Raw genomic sequence first — 25,835 nt, 5'->3', positions numbered from 1 at the left:
TTAACCAATATTGACAACAACTAATTATGAACTGAATGGAATGTTGTTGAAAGGAATAATTGTGCTGTTCTTTCATATTCACTTAGCTCAGTGCTTACCCATGTGATGGAATATGTTGCCTTGTTACAAAGAAAAGTGTTTGTAAGTAGGGATGCGTTTCATAAGACACTTTCTCGGAATTGATACAATGTCTCCAAATTTCTACAGATAAAAGAAAACAATCCATTACTTTCAAAATTAATGTGTAAAAGTATGAGCATTTGTTCTTTAATTAGAATCGTATCAAAGACACAAACTACTCACCGGTCCATTACACTGTACTATAATGATTGTCACATAGACGGCCAAAGCAAACACGAGAAGAGTCTTCATCTTAGACATTTTGAAACTGTCACTATCAATTAAAAAAAAAAAAAGCAAATCTGTTAAACATCTAAGTCATTGATAAAAACAAAAACAAATACCTGGTAAGTAAAAGACAGAACTATGACAATAATTTGTTAGGAATAACAGAATACAATTCTTTTACCCTAAAATGTTTCCGAAAAAATTAGAGAGGAAAATATGTGGATCAAATCTGAATTAAACCAAATTTCTCATTCAGAAGGGAGTTTTGCCTAGCTTTCACCAACTCTTTCTACAGTTAGACACAGCACATTTTTTCTATAACAATGCTTTAATCTGGGAAAAATAACATTCAATGAACATTCAATAGACATTGGTGATGGAAAAAACCATGTAAAGGAGACGTTTTACTTACCTTCTTCAGTGCAATGATGATGGTGAGTGGCGACAGAGAGCGGATATCCCAATTTATACCTCAGGCTACTCAAGAAGTTCACATGAAGCTGTGGATTCTGCCCACATAAGGAAGATATCATTCATGCAAATCCAGTTTTAGTTATATTTAAATTCAGTTTTAAAGATTTGTCTCAGAAGTCACCTTCATGAGTAAAAATAAGTTTACTTAATACTCTGATCTTCAGCTACATAATTTGAGAGTAAAACTGTCGTCCTTATGACATTTTTGGCCATAAAGAAAATACATTTTTAAAAGCAAAAATACTTTATCTGGAAAAGCATACAACTCTATGAAACCTGACTTCTGCTATGCTTGATCAATAAAAATAATTAATGTCACAATTGAGAGCCTTACAGAAATGGAATTCCTGGGGCTGATTATTCATGACAAACTATGCTAGAAGCAGCACATTAAACACGTACAAGCTAAAGTATTTCATATATATGTATATATATATATATATATATATATATATATATATATATATATATATATATATATATATATATATATTATATCATATATATATGATATACATTTTATTGTGGTCTCTAATATAACTAGGGGTGTAACGATTAATCGACTAAATCAATGAAGCGATTTATATTCCTACCATCCAACCAGATCCATACCAACCATTAACGTGGGACAGGGTCATCGCAGTGGGATATTCCAGGTCTGGCTGATTGCCTTGATCAGGGGGTAACCCATGGTAACGTCCTTTGTGATCCCCAAAATATCTAAACTCCAACTTTATTTATTTATATAGCGCCTTTCATTCCACTTGAAAACACAAAGTGCTTCACATAAAAGCAGATAAAATAGTCATAAAATAAGAAAACACAGGACAATCACAGACAGATAGGACCCCTCCCTCACCAGATTCCTCCCTCCACCCAGTTCCCCCAGTAGAACTCTGAACAAAAACAGAGAACTGCAGCCTAAAGAAAAATTCTGGCTTGGTACTGCTGTGAGGAAACGATGCATGGGGATCCATTCTTTCCAAGGCCCAGCCCGACCATGGGGGCCAGTACCACAGCACTCGCCCAACACAGAGCAGCTTAGGGCCCACTCCATGGCTATTAGACCACAGAGCGGGACCCCATCCGGCCCAATGAGAACGAGCAATGCAGCAACAGGACCCCCTACACCACAGGTGAAGCCGGTAGTGCCCCAGAACAAAGGATACCATAGAGGAAACACTGGAGTAAGAAGCAACATCAGACTATAACCTTAAATATCATAAGTTTAATAACAATAAAATAAGTAGCTTGTTAGAAACATAAAGATACTAATAATAGTCCTTAAAAAATGTATTAAGAAAAGAAAATACATAAATTAATAAATGGATAAAGAATAAAAGGCATAAGCAATTACCAAAGTTATGTAAAAGCCAGATTAAAAAGGTGGGTCTTGAGCCTCTTCTTAAAAACCTCTACAGACTCTGCGGCCCTGTGATTCTCTGGCAGGCCGTTCCACAGGTGAGAACCAAAATGGTGGAACGAGGCCTTAACGTGTTTTGGCCCTCACCTTAGGAACAACCAAGAGGCCCGTGCCAGAGGACCTCAGGGTCTGCGCGGGCTCATACATAATATCATTTAAATAAGAAGACCCAAACATTTAAAAACCATTAAAAGAATGTTAAAATAAATCATACCAAAGTTGAGGTTTATTGAAGTTTAATAGACCTATCTCTTTATTCTGGCTATTATGTCTTTTATTCATTAGCCATTTATTAATTTATCTATTTTTTTATTTAATACATTTTTTAAGTACTATTATTATCGTTATATTTATATTTAAGGTTATGTTTTAATAATTTTACGTTTTTTTAACAAACATTGTTATATCTTTTTATTTTTATCATTGTTATTTTACTCAAATTTATATTCTGATGTTTCTTACTCCAGTGTTTCCTCTTGTTCTGGGGCACCACCATCTTAACCTCTAGAGGGTGCTGTTGCTGCGGTGCTCGTTCTCATTGGGCCGGATGGGGTCCCGCTCTGTGGTCTAATAGCCATGGAATGGGCCCTAAGCTGATCTGTGTTGGACAGGCACTGTGGTACTGGCCCCCGTGGTCGGGCCAGGCCTGGGAATTAATGGATCCCCATTACATTGTTTCATCACAGCAGTACCAAGCCAGAATTTTTCTTCAGGCTTCAGTTCTCCGTTTTTGTTCAGTGTTCTACTGGGGGAACTGGGTGGAGGGAAGAATCTGGTGAGGGAGGGGTCCTATCTGTCTGTGATTGTCCTGTGTTTTCTGTTTTAAATAATTTTCTTATTTTATGAGTATTTTATCTGCTTTTATGTGAAGCACTTTGTGTTTTCAAGTGGAATGAAAGGCGCTATATAAATAAATAAAGTTTGAGCTTAGAGTTTAATAAGCATTTATTAAGGAGATATTTTCTTGTGAAACTAAAGTTAACTTAAAAAAAAAATTTTTCAAAAGGATTAAATAACTAAGTTAACTTTTTTGAGTGATTTTATGTTTTGTCTGCATTAGATTCTGCACATAAAACTAAAAGTTCTCATTTCCATTAGTCTCAACTACTGTAATTGGTGAATGGAAAGCTAAAGCAAAGGGGAGAAGAGTCATCATTTCTGGCATTTGGTCAACAAGGCGTCAAAGGTCAATTAAAACTTGTTCGACTGTCAGTTTTCTGTAACTACCTTTTCCATACTATTAGCAATATCACTAACATATTTTAAAGCTGCCTTTCAATTTTCCTGTTCACCACCGCCTCTCTCTGCCGGATAGTTGTCAGCTTTTCATCAGATCTTCAGCCTGGTTTGGCTCGGGCCGGGGCCAGTCCCTGCTTGAAGAACTTCCTCCTCCTTTTCCACTGTATATGCTCTGACCAGCTGAGAAGTGAGTAGTCCAGCAATATCACCACATCGTCCAGCTGCTAACTCCAATCTCCCTCACTAAGATCCACTCAGCCCCTTCAGTGTGGAAGTTCCTGACCAGTTTCTCCACACCCGACTTCCTGTTTCTTCTGTCACCTCCTCCTCATTGGTAACAATGGAAGGAAAATTTCAACCAATTTTTTTTAACTATGACAATGCTTTGAGAGAAACAGGAATTACATTCTCCCTGAATCGAAAAAAAAACCCACTTCGTTTCCGTGTTCACTCAAAGTGGTCTTTCAGCTGCAACTATTTCATAATAAAAGTACAAAAATAAAAATAATTAAACTCACAACAAATTTTCATTTTTCTTCTTCTTCTGACCTGCGTCAGAATACTGAGAATAAATCAGAATTCTGAGATTAAAGTCAGAATTTTCTATGACCTTTTTTTTTATTTCTCCATGGCCCTAATCATCTTCCGTAGAGTTCAGTTCAGTGGAGTTCGATAAGCAAAGTCAGCTGTAGTTGGATTTCACTTCATTGTTTCTGTAGAGGCCAGATGTTTATTTATGTACACTAGAGGGCGCCATTTGCTGTAAATTAATTGTTCTTAAACGTTTCTCATTAAATTCTATAAAGGCTTAAATTGACCCCCCTCAGAACTTAAAAAAACTTTCAGATAATAAAAACAACAATAATAACACAATAAGAAAACGTCAGATGTCCAATTCATGTTTAACTTGATCTTTTGTGAAATAGTCTTTATGGTTATGAAGTAAATTGGCTATGTAGATAAAAATTTAATTCCGCGTTGCTCGTTTGTAACAATCATTTTTTTTCTATTTTCCCCTATTTATTTTTCAATTTTTTGTCACAAGTTTAGGATTATATTCTGTTTTGACGTCTGTTAGTTTCACTTTCTGCCTTGGCGATTTTTTTCTGGCTGTGGGCGCGAAACGGTAAGGAAAAAATGCTTATATCTTATGTTAAATCCTTGTATTGGTCTCTTCTGGGCACAGATGACGTAGTTTAAGACTTTTTGACATCAACCTTGAAACTGTACATCTAATAGCGCCGTTTTAAACCGACCAGACGGGTTTTTCCGTAGTTCCGGCCTGTTCAGCGGAGCAATCGAAACTAAAAAAATGTCCCACTGAATTCAAATAGTTACCTGTAAAAATCCCCCCAAAACAGCGGCTGAACTGCGTTAATAATTCGACTAGGTTTAACGTGCGCTTTGTATTAGTGTTTCTATTAGTATTATTGCTTTAAAACAGCTTAAAACAGATAAATCGATAAAAAAGTGCGACTGTTTAAACAAGTTGTCTTATCTGTTTTGGTATATGTTTGGATTTTTTGGATTGAGCAAGAACAAAACAAACCAACTTGGAAAAAAACAGAGAAAAATGATGAATAATGTAAACAATAGACCACACACACAAAAATACACCCGGAAGTAATGCACTTCTGGCTTCTGTCAGTAGGTGGCAGCAAAGTCAAACTGTTTTTGTTTTAAACACAACTAGATTAGATTTGCTTTATTGTTATTGTCCACTGTACAATGAGATTGAAGACTGAAAACTGACATTCTGTTGAACTGACAGAAGAATCTTCATTCTGCGACTTTTGATGACCTATTGTGACCATCGTTTTTCTTCTATGCTGTTAAATTGATTGGTATATAGGTTCTCTCTACACATTAATGTAATGTGTAATTAACACATTAACTGTACCTTTTCTGTTTTATCTGCAGAGTACAGGGCTGCACTTTCGCCTCACAACAAGAAGCCATGGTTCGAATCCCAACTGTGACCTCTCTGTGTGGCGTTTACATATACTCCTTGTCTCTCTGGGCGTTTTTCCCCCCACTGTCCTAAAACGTACTTTGGTTAATTGTTTTATTTAAATTACTGTGAATGCAAATGTCTGTGGATGTGTGGCCGTGCAACAGACTGGTGACCTGTACAGGCTCTACCTCACTTTTGCCCAACAGTAGCTCCAGCAACCCCTTGACGCCTTCCTGCAGCTGTGAAGAACCTGAAAAACTGCGTCTGAATCAGTAACAAAACAAGCTGTTCACAAGGTACTTCATGTTTGTATTTGATTTTTCCTGTTAGGGTCTGCAGTTTGTGCCATTGGGGATTTTTTCATTACCAGTATGCATGTGATGCAGCTACATTCTGCTATTTTAAAGTACTACTCCATTTATATTTTGATCCATTCTGAAAGCATGCTGTGTTGTTTTCTTGGAAATACTTTCTGAAGAGATGCAGGATTTAATTAGAAATTAACCTCTGAGTTGTAGGCGGGACTCTGCAGAAAATAAGCTCCTGCTAATGTCTTTTACACTCTCCTGATAGGTTACTGCCCCTCACAACCCCAAGCTAACTTTAGTGGAGCAACACAAATAGTGATATTGGAGCTATCCAGCTGTGCAGTTATGAGCCAGATGTCAGCCCAGAGAAGGAAGATGAAGATGTTCATGGATCTATTTGCTCCAAGTTGATGGATCAGAATGGAGAGGAGCAGGGAGACTTTGGCCCCACCCAATTGGGTGGTTGCTTCACAACTAAGAGCTTTTTCAAACAGCCTTTTTTAACCTGCTCCCGATTCACTATGATTTGAATAAAGAGATACTCAGAAATGCAGTTATGAACGCTGATTCCTTTATAAATGTCCTCCATCATCAGAAAAACTCTGTTAAAAACACAAAAAACACAATTTTCATTGGAGTGAGTCTTTATGTAGAAACAAATCCCTCAGACTGAAGTTTGAACCTGATGTTTACCGTAACAATCCCAGCATTGCCCAATGGGAGCTGTGGGGAAATTATTCCACAGTGTTGACAGTAAAGTCTATGTCTTGTTGTGTTTTAACAAAGACATTTTGGAACCATGAGTGAATCAGAGGATAAAGCAGAGACTTCTCGTTCCTCAAATGATGGTCTAGCTGAAGATCATGAGAACCACAACCAACCTGAGAGGTAAATCACAGCACACGATTAGATTTAGATTTGCTGTATTGTCATTGTGCATAGTACAACAGATTACATCAGGTAAAGCTGTAACATTAACTCCATCAGCCTTTACAGAAGGCTAAACTTCTTTTTAATTGTAAATTACAGATGCATTGTAATAATGTTTGTTATTCAGCCTCCCAATAGAAATGGGGCTAAACAGTACTACATATGTTACAAAACATTCAAAAGATTTTGGAAATACCTGTGCTTGCAAACACAGGTATTTCCAAAATTGCTTCTACTGTCCAGGGTGCCATCCTCTGTCAGTCTTCTTCTGAGAGTGATGCTGGGATCTTCAGTGGAGACACTAGTCAAATCTTTTCACTTTGGTTTCTCTTTGTTGTTTTACCTGATGAGCCATTCCTTGGCAGGAATGTGGGAGACTCACCTGGAGTATATTTATGTGGGACTTGAACTCAGCACCACTCAGACTGATGAAGCCACTTGGACGTGGGTTGAAAGGTTTCAAAGAAAGAGGACTTTCAATCCAGATGCCATGATTTAACTTAAAGACAACATTACCTGGATGAATGAGAACATTCATCCAACTTTGTATCTAAAGAAAAATGATTGTTGATTTAAAATATATATGTTTAAAAAATGTGTCAAACACTCAGCTTGTGGCAGTGTCTGTAAATTGCGCATGTCATGCAAGAAAAATTTAAAGAGGCTATAATAACATTTAACTCATTTGATTCAAATGCAGATCTGAGGAGCTAAATATTATAGTAGAGTCATTTGTACAGGTGTGTTGGAGCAGGTAAACATGTAAAAGATGCAGGAATCACTGTTGTAGAACTTGTAAACAATCATATTTACAAAACTTTTATTGATAAAACTTTCTGTTTTTTATAGAATTGAGGTGGAAAGAGAAGATTCTTCATCAAGCTCTGTGTCCCAGAGAAGTGACATGTCCAAGGATTCTCCTATGGGTTTCAACAAGGAAGTAAACAAGTAAATAAAACCACAACTTTAGATGTTTTTCTCACAGCACTGAGCTAAACTTTTCTTTTTCCACTGATCATAAATGAGACATTATTTCTGATAAAACTTTGTGTTAAAAATGTCCTTTTTTTACTTGTTTGTTAATTTAAATTTTTTTTTATATTTTTAATTTTGAGCTTCTTTCAGTGTGTGCAAAGTGTGCATGCATTGAAACATTTTAGATGTTTTGAAAATGCTCTGCATGTTTTATTTATTTCTTTGCTCGAACACATTGGATTTAAGTGCAGAACCGAAGAGCTGAATTTTATCGTAAACAAAGTCATTTGTGCAAGTGTGTTGGAGCAGGTAAACATGAAAAACATGCAGGATTCACTATAGTAGAAGTCATTTTCAATCACATTTTTGCCTTTTTAACCCTTTGACGTCTGAGATTATTTCCAGTTATGCAAAAAATAGTTCATGTAGATGCTAAATTAAGGTAATTTCAGAGCCAAAGTGGTTTGATGTGTATTCGTATGAATAGGCCTCAAGGGGTTAAGTATAACTAAGTACTAAGTACTACAACTGTGTTCCTTTGACGAACATCATGACTTAAATGGTTGGTAAAGTAAAAAATGTTATTGATCAAAGTTTCTGTTTGTTACAGAAATGAGGTGGACAGAAAAGATTCTTCATCAAGCTCTGTGTCCCAGAGAAGTGACATGTCCAAGGATTCTCCTATGGGTTTCAACAAGGAAGTAAACAAGTAAATAAAACCACAATTTTAGATGTTTATCTCACAGCACTGAGCTAAACTTTTTTTTTACTCTGACCAGAGTAAACAGTCGGCTTCTTTTTCAGTGTCTGCAAAGTTTTTATGCATTGAAACATTATAGATGCTGTATAATGTGTTGAAAGATCTGACTACTGAATTCAGCCGCTTTGATTGTTGATTTGTTATTTTTGTAATAATCTTTTGTGTAACTGAGTAAAAATTGTACGCAACAAGTTTAATAGACTAGTGATTACAAATGTTGTTCTTCTGCTCTGCATGTTTGATTTATTTAACTGCTCTGATTCAAATGGTGAACAAAGTCATTTGTTCAGGTGTGTTGGAGCAGGTAAACATGAAAAGCATGCAGGATTCACTGTGATGGAACTCATTTACAATTACATTTGCAATACTGCCTTATAAGTATATTTTAAAGTTTATTTTAAAGTAATTTGAGCCACATTTTAGCCGTGAGTTAAAATTGACTGTAAGTCCTTGAATAATGAGAAAGGAAAATGTTTAAATCTAACAACAGACACAAAATCATGTCTGTCAAGAGATGGACTTGAACTGAAAATATTTCTCTCTTTCAAAGTAAAGTCACATTTAGGAAGCCGAGAAGACCTGATTTGTTTTACAACATGTTTGTTTAAACAAATGTATTTTTTGGGTGTGGGTCTTCTGTCAATGTTCTTTCATTTTCTTAAAGTGTTTTAGTGTTTAAATTAACAAATTTCACGTTCTATGCAGGATTAACCAGAACACACCAGAGGCTCAAACAGGACAAGAAAAAACGGTTAGTGACAATAACATTCTATCAAATATGGATGTTACTTTGGGTGGAAAGAATGAAGTGTTATTTGTTTATTTGATAAAATCTTTTATCATTTTTTCTCTTCATAACACACAGCTCCTTATTTTAGTAGCAGTTGCTTTAAGGCACTTTAGGAAATAAATTGGCCTTGAGCTGTTGAATCTAAAAGTTGTTTTTTAATTTTCATTTCTAAATCCGTTTTTTTTCTACAGGTTCTTGGGGAAACAGCAGTTGGCAAAGAAACAATTGAAAGTGAGCTTTTGAGTGGAGAATACACAGGTTAGATCATTCTCTCTTTTTTTGGGGAAGGTAACCTTTATGTTTCCATCCTTTGTCTTACTGCTAATTTTATTGTTGTAGAATTTTGTTTTTTTTTATTATTTTTCTTCTAGTGAAGCCATCAAAATGGAAGCAACAAATTACTGAAGTTGCAGTGGCAATAAGTTCACAGGAAAAAAAAAGTTACTTTAGCATTTGGTGTGTTTTTCCAATTTTATCCCATTTAAAACTGCATCAATATTTTTTGTTTTTCATGACTACGTTTAAAAGTTGTTTCACGTGAAGTTGTTTCTTGAAAAAAATATCTTCTGCAGTTTAAAATCGTAAATTTAAGGTAAGAGATGAAGATTTTTAAATATTCAGTGTTTAATATCTGATGTTTTTTTGCTCTTTAGAAATGTTATCATCAATCAGTCTTCTTCAGTCGAGCATAAGGAAGAAGTTTGAAAGCACATTCACAGCAGGATATTCACTTTCACTGAGTCAGATCTACACAGAGCTGTACATCACTGAAGGACGGCCTGCAGAGGTCAACAGAGAACATGAAATCAGAGAACTTGAAAGAGCGTTCAGAAAATCAGACAGACCAGAAACAACAATCAAACCTGAAGACATCTGCAGGCCCCCGCCTGGAGGAAACAAAGCAGTCAGAACAGCAATCACAATGGGAGTGGCTGGCATCGGGAAAACAGTCTTAACAAACAAGTTTGCTCTGGACTGGGCTGAATGCAAGACCAACCAGGACATCCAGTTCTTATTTCTGTTTTCTTTCAGAGAACTGAATCTTTTAAAGGAGGAGAAGTTCAGTCTTGTGGAACTTATCCATCATTTTTATTCAGAAACTAAAGGTTTCAGCCGTTTTGCAGATTTCCAGGTTTTGTTTATCTTTGATGGTCTGGATGAGTGTCGGTTTCCTCTGAAGCTTAACAGCACAGAGATCCTGACTGATGTTGACCAGCCTGCATCTCTGGGAGAACTGCTGACAAACCTCATCAAGGGGAAACTTCTTCCCTCCGCTCAGCTTTGGATAACCACACGACCTGCAGCAGCCAGTCAGATCCCGGCTGAATGTGTTGACATGGTAACAGAGGTGAGAGGGTTCAATGACTCACAGAAGGAGGAGTACTTTAAGAAACGATTTGGAGAAGATGAAGATCAAGCCACCACTGTTTACTCCCAGATCAAGAGGTGCCGAAGCCTCCACATCATGTGTCACATCCCAGTCTTCTGCTGGATCTCTGCAACAGTTCTGGACCAGCTGCTTAAAAGCAAAGAGCAAAGAGAGACACCCAGATCCCTGACTGAGATGTACATCCACTTTGTGCTGATCCAAGTTCAAATGAAGAAGATCAAGTATGATGGAGGATCTGAGACCGATTCAGTCTGGACTCCAGAAAGCAGAAAGATGATCTTGTCTTTGGGAAAGCTGGCTTTTGAGCAGCTTCAGAAAGGAAACCTGTTCTTCTACGACTCTGACCTGACAGAGAGTGGAATCGACGTCAGAGCCGCCTCAGTGTGTTCAGGAGTGTTCACACAGATCTTCAAGGAGGAGATTGGACTCCATCAGGGCAGAGTGTTCTGCTTTGTTCACCTGAGTGTTCAGGAGTTTCTGGCTGCTCTGTATGTCCACGTCACATTCTTTAAAGGAGCTTCAAACCTGCTTTTAGAAAAGCAACCAGCTTCTGGATGGCTTGATTGGCTTAGTGGTAAAAGGAACGCAGCTTTACTCTATCAGAGCGCTATAGACAAAGCCCTGCAGAGTCCAAACGGACACCTGGACCTCTTCCTGCGGTTCATCCTGGGTCTCTCACAACAAAACAGCCAGGTTCTTCTAAGAGGACTTTTGAAAGAAACAGAAGCAGACTCAACTGTGGTTCCAGAAACAGTTCAGCACATCAAGAAGAAGCTAAGTAAACAGGAATCTGTTGAGAAAAGCATCAACCTGTTTCACTGCCTGATGGAGCTGCAGGATTGTTCTTTGATCGAGGAGATCCAGCAACGCCTGGCCTCAGGAAGTCTTTCTCCAAATGAAATGTCTTCCTCTCAGTGGTCAGCTCTGGTCTTCATCCTGCTGAGTTCAGAAGAAAACCTAAAAGAGTTTGAACTGAAGAAATACTTTGCTTCAGATGTGGGCCTGCAGAGGCTGCTACCCGTGATCAAAGAGTCCAGCAGAGCTGTGTGAGTTTAACAAAATAAGAGTTAAAGAGAACAAAAGTTCAGAAATGACAGATGGTTTTCTCTTAATGCTATTTGTCATGTAGTCTGAGTTGCTGTAACCTGACAGAGAAGAGCTGTGAGCTTCTGGCCTCAGTTCTCAGCTCTCAGTCCTGCAATCTGAAGTACCTGGACCTGAGGAACAACGACCTGAAGGATTCAGGACTGAAGCTGCTCTGTGAAGGACTGAAGAGTCCACACTGCAAACTGGAAACCCTCAGGTCAGGAGCCATGTTTATGCATCACACAGCTCTGAAATCTGTCATCAAAGTTCTGGATGAAGAATGAGTCTAAGACATGTCACATTCATGCATCAGGCTGAGATAGCTTTTTTTACGGTTATTAGATCAGTTAAGTGTGATCAAATGAATCTTTTTGGATTCATGACATTTTAGAAATAAATAAGATAAGAATATGTTTCTGTTCAGGCTCTCAGGGTGTCTCATCACAAAAACTGGTGTTGACGATCTGGCAAAAGCACTGAGCTCCAATCCCTCACACCTGAAGGAGTTGCACCTGACCTTCAATCATCCAGGAGATTCTGGAGTGAAAGTCCTTTTGGAAGGATGGAAGAATCCAAACTGGGCTTTAAATATTCTCAAGTATGAAAAATAAAATGATCTTTTTTGGGTCTAAGGGGAAAAATTGCCAAACAAACTAGAAGGGGCTGCATTTCCAAAAGAAAATTCAGGTTTGAATGCTATATTGCTGAAGAAAATGAAACTTAAAAGGTAAGAGTTGGCAAAAAAAAATAATAATAACAAAGAAAGAAAGAAATGATCAAAGTTAGCCATAAATAAAGATTGCACAATCTAAACTAGTGACTGGATTATGATGCTCAGCTGCAGCCCTTAACAATGTTGTCTTTGTTTAATGCCATCATTTTACATTTCATAGGATGAAGCCACGAGGAGCCAATTTCATGAAGCCTGGTCTAAAGAAGTGTAAGAACACGTTATTTATAGTAATTTATAGAGTTGTTTGTTTCTAACTTCTGAAAAGTTAGAACAAAACATTTTATAACTGTTACAAAAGTTGTTTTTTTGTCAATTATTCTCTTTGTTACCTTGGCTTTTTATTCATTTGTTAATATTCCCAGACATTGGGACATTTAGAAAACAATGTTGGGTCAGTGCTTCGTTGTTTATTTATTGCTTCCTTGCTTTATTGTGATACAGCTTAAATAAGGCAGGATCATAATGTTTGTATGACGGTTGATATGTTTAAGCACACACTGATGAAAATCTTGTGAGAAGCCAGGACTTTATGTTTGGATGTTCATACAGGAAGTATTTACATTTCTTTTCATCATTTTAATATGACTTATTGGTGTGTATAGATGAACTATCAGATAAACAAACTGTAACTTACTTTTTTTATCTTCATCAGATGCTGTTGATCTCACACTGGATGAAAACACAGCTCACAGAAACCTCATACTGAGAGACAACAACAAAACAGTGAGGATGGTGAAAGAGAAGCAGACGTATCCCGATCATCCAGAGAGGTTTTCTTACTGGAAACAGGTGTTGTGCACACAAGGACTGACTGGACGCTACTACTGGGAGGTGGAGTGGAAGGGGGATGTTTACATCGCTGTGACTTACAGAGGAATCAGAAGGAAGGGAGAAAGGGACGACAGCAGCCTTGGGAAGAATGACAAATCCTGGAGCCTGCTGTGTTCTGATAAAAGTCACTCTGTCCTCCACAATAACATTGACACTCCAGTCCATGTAGTCCCTTCCAGCAGAGTTGGAGTCTACCTGAACTCAGATGGTGGTACTTTGTCTTTCTTTAAGGTTTGTTCGGACGCAGTGACCCACCTTCACACCTTCAAAGCCACATTCAGTGAGCCAGTCTACCCAGCTTTCAGGGTCAGGACTGAGCCCTTCAACTCGTCTCTGACTTTGTGTTGGATTTGTCATGAAGGACCAAAAGTAGAACAAGAGGTTGGGTGAGACAGAGGCGATGCATAATTAACTGATTAACTGTTTAAAAGAACATCGGATTAGGAATGCAAACATAGTACCGGGGTCTTAATGTAAATGAAAAAACAAATAAAATCTACCTAATTAAAATACCGTAATAACATAATCAAAAATTTAAACCAAAGAGGTTTTTGCAAGATTTTAAATGTTCAAGATACTGAATCTTTTTTATTAATATAAAAAAATACGAGACAATTAATTAAACAAAAATTCAATTCAGATTTTTACTTAAAAAACTTTATCATAAGACCAACATGTAATTTCTATATTTTAATGTTATCATTTTCATGTACTTTTTTGTTTTAAATGTTATCTTACATCTCTAATTGTGGAAATTAATTACATTCTTTTAATTTTGCAAAAATTAGCTGAACTTTTTGTGTATTTATAAATTACTATAAATAACATGGGTTCCTACAGATTAACTAAATTTAATCTTACGTCCATTATCTATTAGTTTTTCAGCCGTTAATAATTTAATAGTTTTAGTTTCATAATATTTGTGATTTAAAGAACTTCTGTTTGCCTACTTCAAGGTGTATTTAGTTAAATGCAAAAACCAAAGTGATTTCTTTGCATTTCATTTGAAGTTAAAAGCTAGTTTGATATGAGGTAAAATAAATGAATACACTAAAGTTTAGTTTGGAAAAGCTGAAGGCAAATTTCTTTTATCATTTGCTTTTCCCTGAACTCAAAATGCAGCTAGACTTATCTGACTTTTTTATGTTTAATACTTTTTTAAAATCTAAAATGTAAATGGTGAATTGATGTTCTTTCTCATTTGACCACAGTTGACATTGTAATTAAGGGTTGCTTTAGTGGTACTTGACCATCTTGAATGAATCAGGGTTGGCTATATGGCAAGACGAGTAAGAAGGAACATGAGAAACTAGAGAAAAAACAGGGACTCTGGGATGTGGAGAAAGCCTGGAAAGGTGAAGGTGACAGTGTGGTGATTGGAGCACTTGGGGGGCAGTGGACCCAAAGTGAAGGAGTGGCTCCAGCAAAACCCTGAAACCCCTCCAGATATTTCAGTCCAGAAAAGCGCAGTGCAGGAACAGCAAAGACGCTGCAGGACCCTCAAGCTCCCTGGCCTCTGTGGAAGAAGACCCGAGCTTGGGATAAGAACCACCCATGGAGGGTGAGAAGAGAATCTTTAAAAATATCAATGCATATTAACAGCTTCTCATTCATAATGGAAATGCTACTAAATGTTTGCTAAACTTTACATTTGTGTGTGTTTAAAGTAAAAAAAAAAAAAAAATGTAAAATTAAAATAACAAAAATTAATCAACAGTTGAAGCACCTTATTATTTGGGGGAGATATTTTACTAAAACTGGTCACTTGACCTCAGTACATCGTTTAAATTAAGATATCTAACATGTCATGCCAGAGATTTTTTTTGGTCATTTTTAAACTGTTCAGCTCTCACTTGACTTTCTTTTGGGTCCCGCTTCTGACTTGTCTATCTGCATCCACACTGTTGCTGATTTGACAGAAGTGCATTTCTAATTTTAATCAGATAAAGCTTTTATATGTTTCACTAAATTGATTCAGGAAAAAAACAACAACAACGATAGTCCAGCATTCAAGGCCATTAATGTAAATAACACAGCAGAGAAGACATCATCTAATCTAGTAATGACCTGCTTATTATATATAGTGCCTATATTATATATTTGTGGCCAATTCTGTTAAGGGGAAATAACGTGAACCATAATAATAGCAGTCATTTGTAATTTAAAAAGGAAAATACTTTAACAAACACATTAAGACCCACTTCCTTCAAAAACTAGGAAATATTCCAGAACCGCCTTGTGTTTAGACCAAAAACTATTCAAAATTTAATCAATAATGTTAGAAGAAAGCTGGATTTTCCTTTATTATAGCAAAAATTAACGGATAAAAAAGATGACCAATGTTAGATAAAATGGCTTTTTTTCATATAAATTACTTCTAAATTATTTCAGAATGTAAGAAAACTGAATAAACTCAGACATGGGAAAAATGTCACTGTTAACTATTTAGAAAACCACAACAATAGTTAATGTGTAATTATGATTCCATCTTCTTTAGCATTTGGTTTATCCCTCAAAAATATATAAAAATCTTCATTAACTCTGATTTCTCTATTTAGTCTTAAAAATGAAGAGGTTTTCTCCAATAAGTCATGGTGAAACGAGGTAATTGATCTGTATTTAAATAAATTCTTAAAGATTTTGTTTTGCTGAAGTGTAGTTCTTAATTTCAACATTATATATTGACTTTCACATGCTGCTTTAAAATAAAGATGAAAATTTGCAACTTTCTGTTTTTTATTGTATTGAATTTAAATGTTAAATTATTTTCATAGCAAAGTCTAATTATTAAACACTACATTTAAAATGCGTTATAGGAATCAGTTCTTACTTTTGTATCACAGTTGGTGTAACTAGGGAGGTGCAAAAAATCAGGTATGATGAAGGAGGAATATACAGTTTTGTTGACCCACAGGTATGAACTGCTATCTTACTAAAGTAAACATCAGGAAAAGTTAAAATTAATGGGATTTTTATGCAATGATTTGGATTTTTGTTGGAAGGGCGTCAAAAAATAGATGTCTTCATCCCGCTATAGAAGAGCTGAATCTGGAACGGAATTCCTAAAGATATTATTTAAAATCTAAATAAATAATTCAAGTCTTCCCTTAACTGATTTAAAATATGGGAAAATGCATTTAACTTTGATAACAATTACATTAATACATACTGTAAATAATGTAAACCAATTTATTAACAGAAAATACGTGAATCAGCACTGAAGAGAAAAATTCTACATTAACAAAATTAAAATCCTGATGTTTAGGAACTAAAAAAGATTTTTCATTTTAAGATACATATTTTTATGTTTTAAATGTAATGTTTGTCCTAAAGAGCCATGTTGTTGGATGCCTTTTTGTTGTTGGAACTTTACAAACCTTCGCAGAATGGCTGCCTTCAGGAGCTGAAAATGGAAATATAAATTATGAACAAACACACAAGTGAGACACAATTTTTGTATGTTTCAAATGAATTATAGCAGTTGCCCAGTGGTCCTCTGGGAACACTATCCTGCATTTTCTCAAACACTCCTGCCTTTGATGAGTGTCAGGTTTGAATCAGGCTGAATCAGGTTTGCATAAACAGGGCAACATGGAAAACATGCTCGACAGCCTGCTGAGGACCAGGTTTGGGTAAATGAATTATAGTATTAATAAAAGTCAACAATCATGAGTCCAAATATTCTTCTGACCAAACTGGGTCTGATGAGTGTTTTTCCACCGTCTTTTATATGAGTTCCTCCTGCTGGTTTTTTACCAAACACAACTCTGTCTGCAGGAGAGAACCAGAATCAAGACCGAAGATGGATGATCACTTGAGCACTCAGAAACTGTTGTTTCCCTACCTTGAACTGGGGGGTATTCCAGGAAGCATGTTTAAACTAGCCTGACTTTAAGCCTGAACTCTGGCTGAAATCCGCCTGAACTTGCTTACTCTGGGTATGTCGGTTCCAAAAGACCGGATATGAGTTGGCGTAATTACGCTCGACTTAGTAACCCTGGGTTAATGCACGTGCACAGCAGGTACATAAAGACATTCTCAATAGATCGCCGATTTCCAGAGTCACCATGGAAACGCGTGGAGAACCAAAGAGAGCGCAATACTTTAGTGAGACAGAGTCTGAGATTCAATGACAGCGTATGAAGATTATACGTCCATCAAAAAAAGTAACACTGCTGCATCATCAAAAGAAAGAGTTTCTGCTTGTAGTAGAAGAACAGACAAAGTAAACGCACAAGTTTCTGATCTTATTTCCATTTTCCTTGTGACGCATATATATATAACTTATCCAATTTTGCCATCTTAAATGAAATACTTCTATTGGTAACAAATAATTGAGTTAAATTTAATCAACCTAATTTCTTAGGTCTATAAAACTCAATAATTGTTTATACAACTCAAATTGATGTATTTATCAAACTAAATGTCATATTACTCCAATTCAATTAATATCTTTTCCATCTTAATTAATTATATTTCTTGATCTCTCATATTTCTAAGTATGAGCCGGCAGATATGCTCATTTTTATAACAATAAAAAGGACGGGAAAAAAATTCACGTTGCGCACAAATTCATTAAAGAATTATCCGCCATTGCCATTATAGCACTTCTCGGTAAGGGTGCTATACAAACTCATCATCCTCTCCTTCACTCTTACTCATGGTGCAGAGACATAAGCACAGTAGGACAAAAGAACTCAACAAAAAATGGCAAAACACAGTAAAACAGCTAAACAACTAAACACATTTGGTCAAAAAGCCACACTTAAACCAAAATCCGTCCAGACAGGCAAAGGAAATGGTATCCCACAATCCCTTGCGGTGCCGCCCCAACAGCATCACCAAAGTTACACCTCTTCTTTCTTTCTCTTTCGGCTTTTCCCATCAGGGGTCGCCACAGCGAATCATCCTTTTCCACCTCACTCTATCATGAACATCTTCTACCCTAACATTAGCCAACTTCATGTCCTCTGTTAAGACATCCATGTATCTCCTCTTTGGCCGTCCTCTTGCCCTCCTGCCAGGCAGCTCCATCTCCAACATCCTTCTACCAATATATCCACTATCCCTCCTCTGAACATGTCCAAACCATCTCAGTCTGGCTTCTCTGACTTTGTCGCTAACACAGGCAACATGAGCCGTCCCTCTGATGTACTCGTTCCTTATCCTGTCTAACCTGGTCACTCCTAAGGAGAACCTCAACATCTTCATCTCCGCTACCTCCATATCAGCCTCTTGTCTCTGTCTCACTGCTACCGTCTCTAACCCATAGAGCAGAGCTGGTCTCACCACTGTCTTGTACACCTTTCCTTTGAGTCTTGCTGACACTCTTCTGTCACACAACACTCCTGACACTTTCCTCCACCCGCTCCAACCTGCCTGCACTCGCCTCTTCACCTCTTTTCCACACTCCCCATCACACTGAACTGTTGACCCCAAGTACTTAAACTCCTGCACCTTCTTCACCTCAGCCCCCTGTAACCTAACGCTTCTACCTTGATCCCTCTCGTTCAGACACATGTATTCTGTCTTACTACGACTGACCTTCATGCCTCTTCTTTCCAGAGCAAACCTCCACCTCTCTAGCTGTTCCTCCACCTGCTCTCTACTCTCACTGCAAATTACAATGTCATCCGCAAACATCATTGTCCAGGGAGATTCCTGTCTTACCTCGTCTGTCAGCCTGTCCATCAGCATAGCAAACAAAAAAGGACTCAAAGCTGATCCTTGGTGTAGTCCCACCTCCACCTTGAACTCCTCTGTCTGACCTACAGCACATCTCACCACCGTCATACTTCTCTCATACATGTCCTGAACTACTCTGACATACTTCTCTGCCACTCCAGACGACCTCATACAGTACCACAGCTCCTCCCTCGGCACCCTGTCATACGCCTTCTCTAAATCTACGAACACACAATGCAGCTCCTTCTGACCTTCTCTGTACTTTTCCATCAACATTCTCAAAGCAAAAATGGCATCAGTGGTGCTCTTACGGGGCATGAAACCATACTGCTGCTCACAGATCTCCACCTTCTTCCTAAGCCTGGCTTCCACTACTCTTTCCCACAGCTTCATTGTGTGGCTCATCAACTTTATTCCTCTATAGTTGCTGCAGTTCTGCGTGTCACCCTTGTTCTTAAAGATCGGAACCAGAACGCTTCTCCTCCATTCCTCAGGCATCTTCTCACTCTCTAGAATCCTATTGAACAAACTCGTTAGAAATTCCACTGCTGTCTCTCCTAAGCACTTCCATACCTCCACAGGTACGTCATCAGGACCAACGGCCTTTCCGCTCTTCATCCTTTTCAGAGCCTTCCTAACCTCATCCTTTCCAATCTCTGCTACTTCCTGCTCCACAACAACCACATCTTCCTCCCTTCTTTCCCTGTCATTTTCCACGTTCATCAGCTCCTCAAAATACTCCTTCCATCTTTTCTGTACACTCTCCTGGGTTGTTAGCACCTTTCCATCTCTGTCCTTAATCACCCTTATCTGTTGCACGTCCTTCCCATCTCTGTCTCTCTGTCTGGCTAGCCTGAACAAGTCCTTTTCTCCTTCCTTTGTGTCTAACCTGTCATTTAGCTCATCGTAAGCTTTCTGTTTGGCCTTTGCCACCTCTCTCTTCACTCTACACTGCGCTTCCTTGTACTCCTGTCTACCTTCCTCAGTCCTTTCTACATCCCACTTCCTTTTAGCCAACCTCTTCCTCTGGACGCATTCCTGTACTTCCTCATTCCACCACCAAGTGTCTTTACCGTCTTTCCTCTTTCCAGATGACACACCTAGCACCTTCCTACCTGTTTCCCTGATAATCTCTGCTGTAGTTTCCCAGTCATCTAGAGGCTCATCCTGACCACCCAGAACCTGTCTCAACTTCTGCCTAAATTCCTCACAAGTTTCTTCATTCTGTAGCTTCCACCACTTGGTCTTCTTTTCTGTTTTCCCTCTCTTCTTCTTCTTCCTGACCTCCAGAGTCATCTTACACACCACCATGCGGTGCTGTCTGGCTACACTCTCTCCTACCACCACTTTGCAGTCATTAACCTCTCTCAAATGACCTCGTCTACACAGGATGTAGTCCACCTGAGTACTCCTACCTCCACTTCTGTATGTCACTCTATGTTCCTCTCTCTTCTGGAATTAAGTGTTGACTACAGCCATTTCCATCCTCTTCGCAAAGTCCACCACCATCTGTCCCTCCAGATTCCTTTCGTTCACACCAAACCTGCCCATCACCTCCTCATCACCTCTATTGCCCTCACCAACATGGCCATTAAAGTCTGCTCCAATAACAACTCTTTCTCCTCTGGGGATACCCTCTATGACCTCATCCAACTCACTCCAGAATCTCTCCTTCACTTCTAACTCACAGCCAACCTGTGGCGCATACCCACTGACTACATTCACCATCACCCCTTCGATTTATAACTTTAGGCTCATCATCCTGTCTGAGACTCTTTTCACCTCTAGAACACTGTTTACAAACTCCCCCTTCAGAATCACTCCTACCCCGTTTCTCTTCCTATCAACACCATGATAGAACAGTTTGTATCCTCCTCCAATACTACGTGCCTTGCTGCCCTTCCACCTTGTCTCCTGCACACACAGTACATCTACCTTCCTTCTCTCCATCATGTCTGCCAGCTCTCTGCCTTTCCCTGTCATTGTGCCAACGTTAAGAGTCCCTATTCTCAAACCTATGTTCCTGCCTTTTCCCTTCTCTCTCTGGCCACGGACCCTTCTGCCTCCCCTCTTTCTTCGACCAACAGTAGTCAAATTTCCACCGACACCCTGTAGGTTAACAGCATCGGTGGCGGTCGTTGTTAACCCGGGCCTCGACCGATCCGGTATGTCTAAAGTGTTGTGGATGATTCACATGGTTATTTTGGCAATTTTTACGCCGGATGCCCTTCCTGACGCAACCCTCTCTATTTATCCGGGCTTGGGACCGGCACAGAGGCAACTGGCTTGCAACCCCTGTGGCTAGATTCACCAAAGTTACACCTACTTGATTGAATTAATTTGAATGAAAGTGAAATAACTGTCTGATAAGTACGTGTTATTTTTAAACTGAATTAACAAACAAATAATTTATCTTAACTGAAGCAAATAATTAAGTTAGATCAAAGTAAAAAAGTTTATCTTTCCAACATTTATACGTGGTCATATCACCCTCTCCTGGTGGAAAAAGTATTATCTGAGCTTCTTCATCCACTAAATCATCTTCAAATGGACACGCCATGCTGCTTCACCTCTCTGTAAACAAACTAACCTTCAACTAAACCTGCTCCCGACCAGGTTATGTTCAGAGCATGAGTTGCTATGGCAACTATACATACCCTGAAACATACCTCCATTTCTGGAACCGAAAACTGAGGTTATCAACTTCCTTAGCCTCAAACTTACCGTGGGAGCTAGCATAACCTGCTTTCTGGAATACCCCCCTGGTGTACTTAAAAAAAAACCAAAAAAAATAAAAAAAACGAGACATTACATAACGCTACATGAAATGAGGAAGACCTTGAACAGGATGAAGAGTGGAAAGGCAGTTTGCCCTGACAACGAACCTGCAGAGGTAAGGAAGTGTTTTGGAGAGGTGGCCGAACAGTGTATGACTGGCGTGTTTAATCAGATCATAGAGTGAGGAGGGAATGGAAGAGAGTAACAGAGAAGTTCATAGATGGTCAGAAGGAGCTGCAATGTAAGATGTTTGCTTTGAATAAGAGAGGAACCAAGGTCAGCTGTGGCTAAATAAAGCATATATGTGTAAATGAGAGGTATTTGAAAGAAACAGTGAGGTTACATGGATCAGAGATGAAGAAGGGGGAGGACTTCAAGTTATTAGGTTCAACAGTCCAGAACAACATAGAGTGGGAAAGAGGTGAAGAGGCGTGTGTAAGCAAGTTGGAACAGGTAGAAGAAGGTTTCAGGTGTGATGTGGGACTAAATAGTGTCAGCAACAATAAAAGGAACAATGTAGAAGACTATGGTGAGAGAAGCCATGTTGATGGTTTAGAGGCAGAAAAAGAGACAAGCTGCAGGTAGCAGAGCTGAAAAGGGTGATGGTTCTTTTCGGAAATGACGTGGACGGACAGCATCAGAAATGAATCCATCAGAAGAACAGCTCATGTTTAAGGTTTTGGAGATAAATGCTGGAAAGCAGATTGAGATGGTTTGGACACGTTCAGAGGAGGGACACTGATTATATTGCTATAAGGATGCTGAGGTTGGAGCTATCAGAAAAAAGGCCTATAGGCAGACCAAAGAGGAAGTTCCTGAATATAGTCTAAGAGGACATAAGGGTATTAGTGTGAGGAGGATGCTAAGGAGATAGTTAAATGGAGGCAGATTATTTGCCATGGCACCTCACAGTATTGTGTCTGACTTTGTGGGCAAAAATTGCTTTGGGAAGGTGGACATAATTTGGGCGGGTTTGGGGTTGGTTCAGCAGTTTTTGTTTTCTAATTGAAAAGGGTCTCAACCGCAGAGAGGAAAGGGGGGCGGATGAGTCAGTACCTGTGGTTACATGTGCAAAATGACTGATCGGATCAAAGATCGGATTAGAGTTGAACTGTTAACATGGGCCCAAAAAAAACTTTTTATGATTATAACAAATGTTTACATACGCCACACTTTCAATCAGAATAACTAATTTTGACATGCGCAGAACTATAAAATACCGGTAACAGCCGTAGAAAAAGAAACAGAGTTCCGTTGTAAGCAAACAAAAGCTGTGGCATAGAGCGAGATGATCTTCTAAACGTGCTTTTATTATTGTTATAAATATTATTAGAGGAGACCTTAGAAGGGCCAAGTGCAATGTGGTTTGGGTGGCAGTCAAAGGCAGGTGCCTCGTTGACCCAAACTGCGGTCATGGAACTTGGCTTTTGGGACATGGAACGTCACCTCTCTGGGAGAAAACGAGCCTGAGCTTGTCTCAGAGGTTGAGAGGGTACCGGCTGGATATAGTCGGGCTCACCTCCATATATAGACTGGGCTCTGAAAGTCAGTCCTTAGAGAGGGGTTGGACTCTCTACCACTCTGGAGTTGCTCATGGTGAGAGGCGGCGGGCTGGTGCCGGCTTACTCGTGAGTGCAAATCTCAGCCGCCAAATGTTGGAGTTCACACCGGTGGACGAGAAGGTCATGTCCCTCCACCTTCGACTGTGGTTTCGGCATTCGAAGGGGGTACTGGAAAGTGCCTCAACAGGGGACTCCATTGTCCCCCTGGAGGACTTCAATGCCCACATGGGCAATGACAGTGGCACCTGGAGGGGCGTGATTGGTAGGAATGGCCTCCCTGATCTGAACCCGAGCAGTGTTTTGTTGTTGGACTTTTGTGCTTGTCATACAACATGTTCAAGCACAAGGGTGTCCATCAATACAGGTGGCATTAGGACAAATTAAAACAGAAAATTTGAAGTTTAAATAAAATTTATTTTGTAGTCAGAAGATAGTAGACATTTTCTTGAGAAAACTAAAGTTAACTTAAAATTTCTTTTTCAAAGGGATTAAATAACTCAATTTTTTTAGTGATTTTATGTTTTGTCTGCATTAGATTTTGCATGTAAAACTAAAAGTTCTCATTTCCATTTGTCTCAACAACTGTAATTGGTAGAAAGCCAAAGCAAAGTGGAGAAGAGTCATCATTATCTGAAAGATAATGACACATTCTAACATCTGTATTTTGAGTTAAGAAAAATGTTATTTTTATTTAACCTTTATTTTACCAAGAGGATCAGTTGAGAACAGTTTTCTCGTAAGATTTGAGCATCGTGACATGTGTTTGGAAAACAAAACTGTTCTCACCATTACTTGGCAGATGCTTTGATTCACAAGAAAAATATATTTTAATCCACAACACATTTTAATTTTTATTCTTCTTCTGACGTGCATTTGAGTTTAGTTCAATGGAGCAGCATAACAAATGTCAGCCTTAGTTGACTTTCACTGTCAAGTCTTTCTGTACAGATGTCATGTTTTTTTAACACTAGCGGGCGCCAATAGATATAAATTATTTTTTCTTTTGCGTTTCTCACATTAAAGTCAATAAAAGCAGATGTTAACAACCCTCAGTGTTATTTTAAACTTCCAGGTTATGAAAACAAAAATAACACAATAAGAAAACAGCAAAAAAGAAATTAATGTTTAAACTGATCTTTGTGAAATAGTCTTTATGTTTTATGAAGTAAATTGTCTATTTAGATATAAAAAAAATTAATTCCACGTTGTTTTTAGATTGTAACAATAAATTGTTTTCTTTTTTTCCCCTATTTATTTTTCAATTGTTTGCCACAAATTTAGGATTATATCCTGTTTACGAGAAAAGGTTTAGTTTCACTTTCTGCCTTGACGATTCTTCTTTTCTGACAGTGGCTCTGAAAGGTAAGGGAAAAAAAAGTATCTTATTTTAAATTAATGCATTGGTTTCATCTGTGTCTTATGGGCACAGATGACGTAATTTTGGACGTTTTGATATAACCCTTATACCGTCGTACCCTTAAAACTGTACATCGAAGAGCGCCGTTTTAAATCGGCAGTTCCAGACGACGCTGGAGTTGGCTTCCGATTCGCGAGAGCACTAAACTTGGAACATTCCACTGCGTTTTGCGCAGTGGAACGTCTTCTTCTGATAGTCCACCGAAGATCCGGGTCCTGTTCAAAAACCGCTGGACCTGGACTGACTAAACCTGGATTAATTTATGATAGTAAATAAAACATTAAACCCAGTTTCTGATTTGTGAAATCTTTCTCTGATTTGTGAAAATGTGAAATAGGATTAGTTTTATCGCATTTTGCGCACTGAGTCCACCTTATTAGACCGGCCTGTTCAGTGGAGCAATCGTAACTTGAAAAAATACTGAATAAAATCGTTACCTGCAAAAATCCGCCAGAAACAGCGGCTGAACAGAACTGTGTTAATACAACTAAAACTGCGCATTGTAATAGTGTTTCTATTCAATTGGTTTAAAACAGAAAAATCGAGTAGAATTGTGCGACTGTTGACAAATAATTTTCTTAACTGTTTTGAAATATGTTTTAGATTGAGGAAGAGAAATAATCTAAACAAAAGACCACACACTAAACGGCAGTTGGAAGTAGTGCACTTCTGGTTTTTGCCAGCAGGTGACAGCAAAGCCAAATTACTTATTTTTTACATCATTTTGAGTCAGTTGAACTCACACAAGAATATTGACTGCGACTTTTGCCGACATAATGTGTCTATCTTTTTTCTTTTATGCATTTTATGTAGAGATAAACTATGTTACCAATCATTTCCTAATTCTATTTAGATGTACTTACACCTTTTCATTTAACTGACTTCTATTCAGTTTATTATTTAGTTTTCTAAAGTTGGTTTGTTTATTCCACAATTCACAAAATTCCCAATCCAAACATATTTCAAAAAGTTAGGACAATTTGTTTAAACAGTTGCACATTTTTACTCGATTTTACAATTATACACACACACGTATCTATATGTAATCATGTATATATATTGTTGGTCAACTTTGCATACCCAAACTTATTTTGATGTACTGGTACAAAAAGTTTATGTAAAGTATTCTTTAATAACTAATTCTGTACATTT

The 25,835-nt window shown here is 38.1% G+C and overlaps 1 protein-coding gene across 6 annotated transcripts in view; it reads left to right on the top strand.

Annotated features, from left to right (window-relative positions):
• The first annotated feature begins 5,518 nt into the window (after positions 1-5,518).
• The window catches only part of LOC101175594 (NLR family CARD domain-containing protein 3-like), a 59,694-nt gene continuing 39,377 nt past the window's right edge, over positions 5,519-25,835 (top strand). For 2 of the 6 annotated variants that reach the window (XM_078933016.1, XM_078933019.1), the window contains exons 1-4: positions 5,519-5,734; positions 6,533-6,634; positions 7,526-7,624; positions 8,262-8,360. In XM_078933016.1, coding sequence (XP_078789142.1) covers positions 6,546-6,634; positions 7,526-7,624; positions 8,262-8,360 — 287 coding nt within the window. In that variant the 5' untranslated portion in view covers positions 5,519-5,734; positions 6,533-6,545. Of the gene's footprint in view, positions 5,735-6,532; positions 6,635-7,525; positions 7,625-8,261; positions 8,361-9,116; positions 9,163-9,392; positions 9,460-9,854; positions 11,638-11,720; positions 11,895-12,101; positions 12,276-12,570; positions 12,618-13,062; positions 13,752-25,835 lie in introns of those variants that run through there. The other 4 variants (XM_023964733.2, XM_023964731.2, XM_078933017.1 and 1 more) reach the window with 4 other exon arrangements.

The sequence above is a fragment of the Oryzias latipes genome, chromosome 16, assembly GCF_053564925.1.
Source record: "Oryzias latipes strain Hd-rR chromosome 16, Olatipes_Hd-rR_3.1".
In the NCBI taxonomy this organism is placed as follows: domain Eukaryota; kingdom Metazoa; phylum Chordata; class Actinopteri; order Beloniformes; family Adrianichthyidae; genus Oryzias; species Oryzias latipes.
The sequence above is the reverse complement of the archived record's forward strand: the minus strand, read 5'-3'. Positions and strand labels throughout refer to the sequence as shown.